We start from the raw sequence: 3,091 nt of genomic DNA on the forward strand, positions 1-3,091 counted from the left end.
GCCAAACTTTTCGTCTTTTTCGAACGTCGCAGACGAAAACATTGCAGATCGCAAGCATGTCACATTACAAGACCTCGTCTCGTCGCCGACCTGTCAAAATCGTGTACGATTTGAAGATTTGTCTGCGAAAAAAGAATCGGGGAAAAATCGGGCTGAAATCGTGTAGTCTGAACGGGCCATATTAGTGAGTCAAAATACCGGCTGTTGAAGACCGTCCGTCAGAACGGTTGCTGGCGGACATTTGGACATTCGGACTGCACTTTTAAAACAGATTTTTGAGTTGAATCAGAGCAGCATCATTAGAGGTCCTACGAATCCATAGCAACCCTATTGTTTTTATTAGTATTATTATTATTAGGGGTCCTACGAATGACGCCGAGACCCTATTGTAATCGTTAGTATTATTATTAATTTCCTGACCTTTTGGCTCCAAAAGTTATAAAAATTGGAAGGCTTGTAGAACTGAGAAATCTACCAAAGCGACTGAGGAAAAACTGGAAATTAGGTTTGGTTCGAAATTAGTACCTTTCAAGATAAATCACAGTTCAACACTCATTTATTGGCCAGGTGTGGTCATTAGCCCTCATGCTAACCTCTTCCCCACATCCCTTTGGGATTCATTATCAGATACAAGACGAGTCCTGCTCACTCTACATAATACAAACCAGACTCATCACGGACATGGCTAAGTGGAGTCGACAGATGGCCACGATAATAACATTAACCCTAACTATCTCTTAGTCCTGCAAACAATAGCATATGCAGTTAGCCCTTCTGGTTCACTTCTGAATAAACAACCAGTAGTCTGTAAGATTGTGGTTCACTTCTGAATACACAACCAGTCGTCTGTAACATTGTTGTTCACTACTGATTACACAACGACTCAGGTGCGTAACAGTGTGGTTGGTGTCTTTAGTCTCTGGCCCCAACACCGGTCAGGCTGATGAGTCGGTTCTGAATCCTCCCGGTATCCATCCCATCCCTTTATCGGTACAGCTCTGCAGCGTTGCTCCGGTAGTTGGACAGGGGGTCAAACAGCTGGGTGTGCCTTTGGGTTCGTGGTTGTGATGAACCTGTCGCCCGTCGTTGGCTCTCTTCACGGCTGCCCAGCTGACCACAGAGTGCCCGTCCCGGGACGTGGACCGGCGTGCCCACGCCGCTCGGAACACCTCCAGCGCCCTGCGCCTGAAGCTCCGGCCCAGGATCACGAACAGGAAGGGGTTGATGGCGCTGTTGCTGTACGCCAGGTAGGATGACAGCTCTAGCCCGATGTCCAGCACCTTCCCCCAGAGGCACCACGGGGTGAGCCCGAAGTAGTCCAGCGTGTCCAGGAAGCGCCCCACCTGGTGGGGCGTCCAGCACGCCAGGAACACGGCCAGGACGGCCAGCACCAGCTGGGTGGACCGGGTCTCGGCCCGCGCCCCGGGGAGCCGGCGCGCCCGGCTCTCCCGGAGCGCCCCCACGATGTGCCAGCTGCAGTAGCTCACGGCCATCACGGGCAGCACGAAGCCCAGCACGTTGAGGGTGACGTTGTACTGCAGCACCCAGGCCGGGTGGGGGTAGTCCAGGATGCAGGCCTCCACCCCCGCGTCCGCCACGAAGCGCACGTTGCGGAACAGCAGGACGGGCAGGCTCAGCAGCAGGCCCTGCAGCCACACCCCCAGGCAGAGCCTCTTGGCCCAGCCGGCCCTGCGCAGCCTGCTGGGCCTCAGGGGCCGCACCAGGGCCAGGTAGCGGTCCACGCTCACCAGCACCAGGAACAGCACGGAGCACAGGTAGTTCATGGCGATGGCCACGTTCACTGCCTTGCACAGCGCCTGGCCGAAGGGCCACTGGTAGTGGCGCGCGACGTTCACGGCCCAGAAGGGCAGGCAGGACGACATCACCAGGTCGGCCAGCGCCAGGTTGCCCAGGTAGATGTCGGCCACGGTGCAGGGCTTCCTCTGGAGGAGGAAGACGCAGAGCACCAGGCTGTTGCCCACCACGCCCAGCGCGCTCACCAGGGCCAGGTAGGAGGGCTGCAGGGCGGACAGCCACAGCCAGGCCTCCGTGCTGTTGGACCGGCAGTCCTCCAGCAGCTCCCAGGGGCCCCCCAGGGCGTCGCCGGGGGCGTCGAGGGCGTCGCTGGGGGCCCCGAGGGCCGGCCAGGCCGAGGCGTTGAGGGGCATCGGAGGCTGAGAGGAGGAGTGGAAGGAGACTCCGGTGAGGCAACCGCGGAACATTTTTATAGTGTTTTTTTTAACTAATTAAATTAACTTCAATTCAATTCAATTCAATTTTAATTCTATATATCCCTTCATCACAAAATGGTTAACAGGCTATATGTTTACGACCCCCTCTGACCCTCGCCCCCAGACGGCAAGAAAAAACTAAATGAATCTCTCTCTCTCTCTCTCTCTCTCTCTCTCTCTCTCTCTCTCTCTCTCTCTCTCTCTCTCTCTCCCTCTCTCTCTCTCTCCCTCCCTCTCTCTCTCTCTCCCTCTCTCCCTCTCTCTCTCTCTCTCTCTCTCTCTCTCTCTCTCTCTCTCTCTCTCTCTCTCTCTCTCTCTCTCTCCCTCTCTCTCTCTCTCTCTCTCTCTCTCTCTCTCTCTCTCTCTCTCTCTCTCCCTCTCTCTCTCTCTCTCTCTCTCTCTCTCTCTCTCTCTCTCTCTCTCTCTCTCTCTCTCTCTCTCTCTCTCTCTCTCCTGATCTAATATTTGACAATATTGTCTGGATTGATATTACGAGGGATTAACAAGCAATCCACGAGGTTGGCTAATTAAAACGATGAACAAGATATAAAAACGTCAAATAGCAATTAAAGATCACAGAGGGAATTATCCACTACACACCTACTGAATAGCTTACACACACACACACACACACACACACACACACACACACACACACACACACACACACACACACACACACACACACACACACACACACACACACACCACACATAACATCGTGTAACCCCTGCACATCCTCACCCTCCCACTCATAACTGGAAGCCCTCCCAGTCTGTGAAGCGCTCAGAGGACGGTAAACCACAGGGGTCATTTCTATGTTCTACGTTTTTATGTTTCTCTCATCCTCTGATCGCTGT

General features: G+C 53.8%; 1 protein-coding gene across 1 annotated transcript in view; it reads right to left on the reverse strand.

Moving 5' to 3' along the window:
• Positions 1–538: 538 nt before the first annotated feature.
• Positions 539–3,091, reverse strand: part of LOC115534293 (B2 bradykinin receptor) — a 4,352-nt gene continuing 1,799 nt past the window's right edge. The window contains exon 2 of the mRNA XM_030345182.1: positions 539–2,174. Within this exon, the coding sequence (XP_030201042.1) occupies positions 936–2,174 (1,239 nt within the window). The 3' untranslated portion in view covers positions 539–935. The remainder of the gene's footprint in view (positions 2,175–3,091) is intronic.

The sequence above is a fragment of the Gadus morhua genome, chromosome 21 (assembly GCF_902167405.1).
Source record: "Gadus morhua chromosome 21, gadMor3.0, whole genome shotgun sequence".
Taxonomy (NCBI): Eukaryota; Metazoa; Chordata; class Actinopteri; order Gadiformes; family Gadidae; genus Gadus; species Gadus morhua.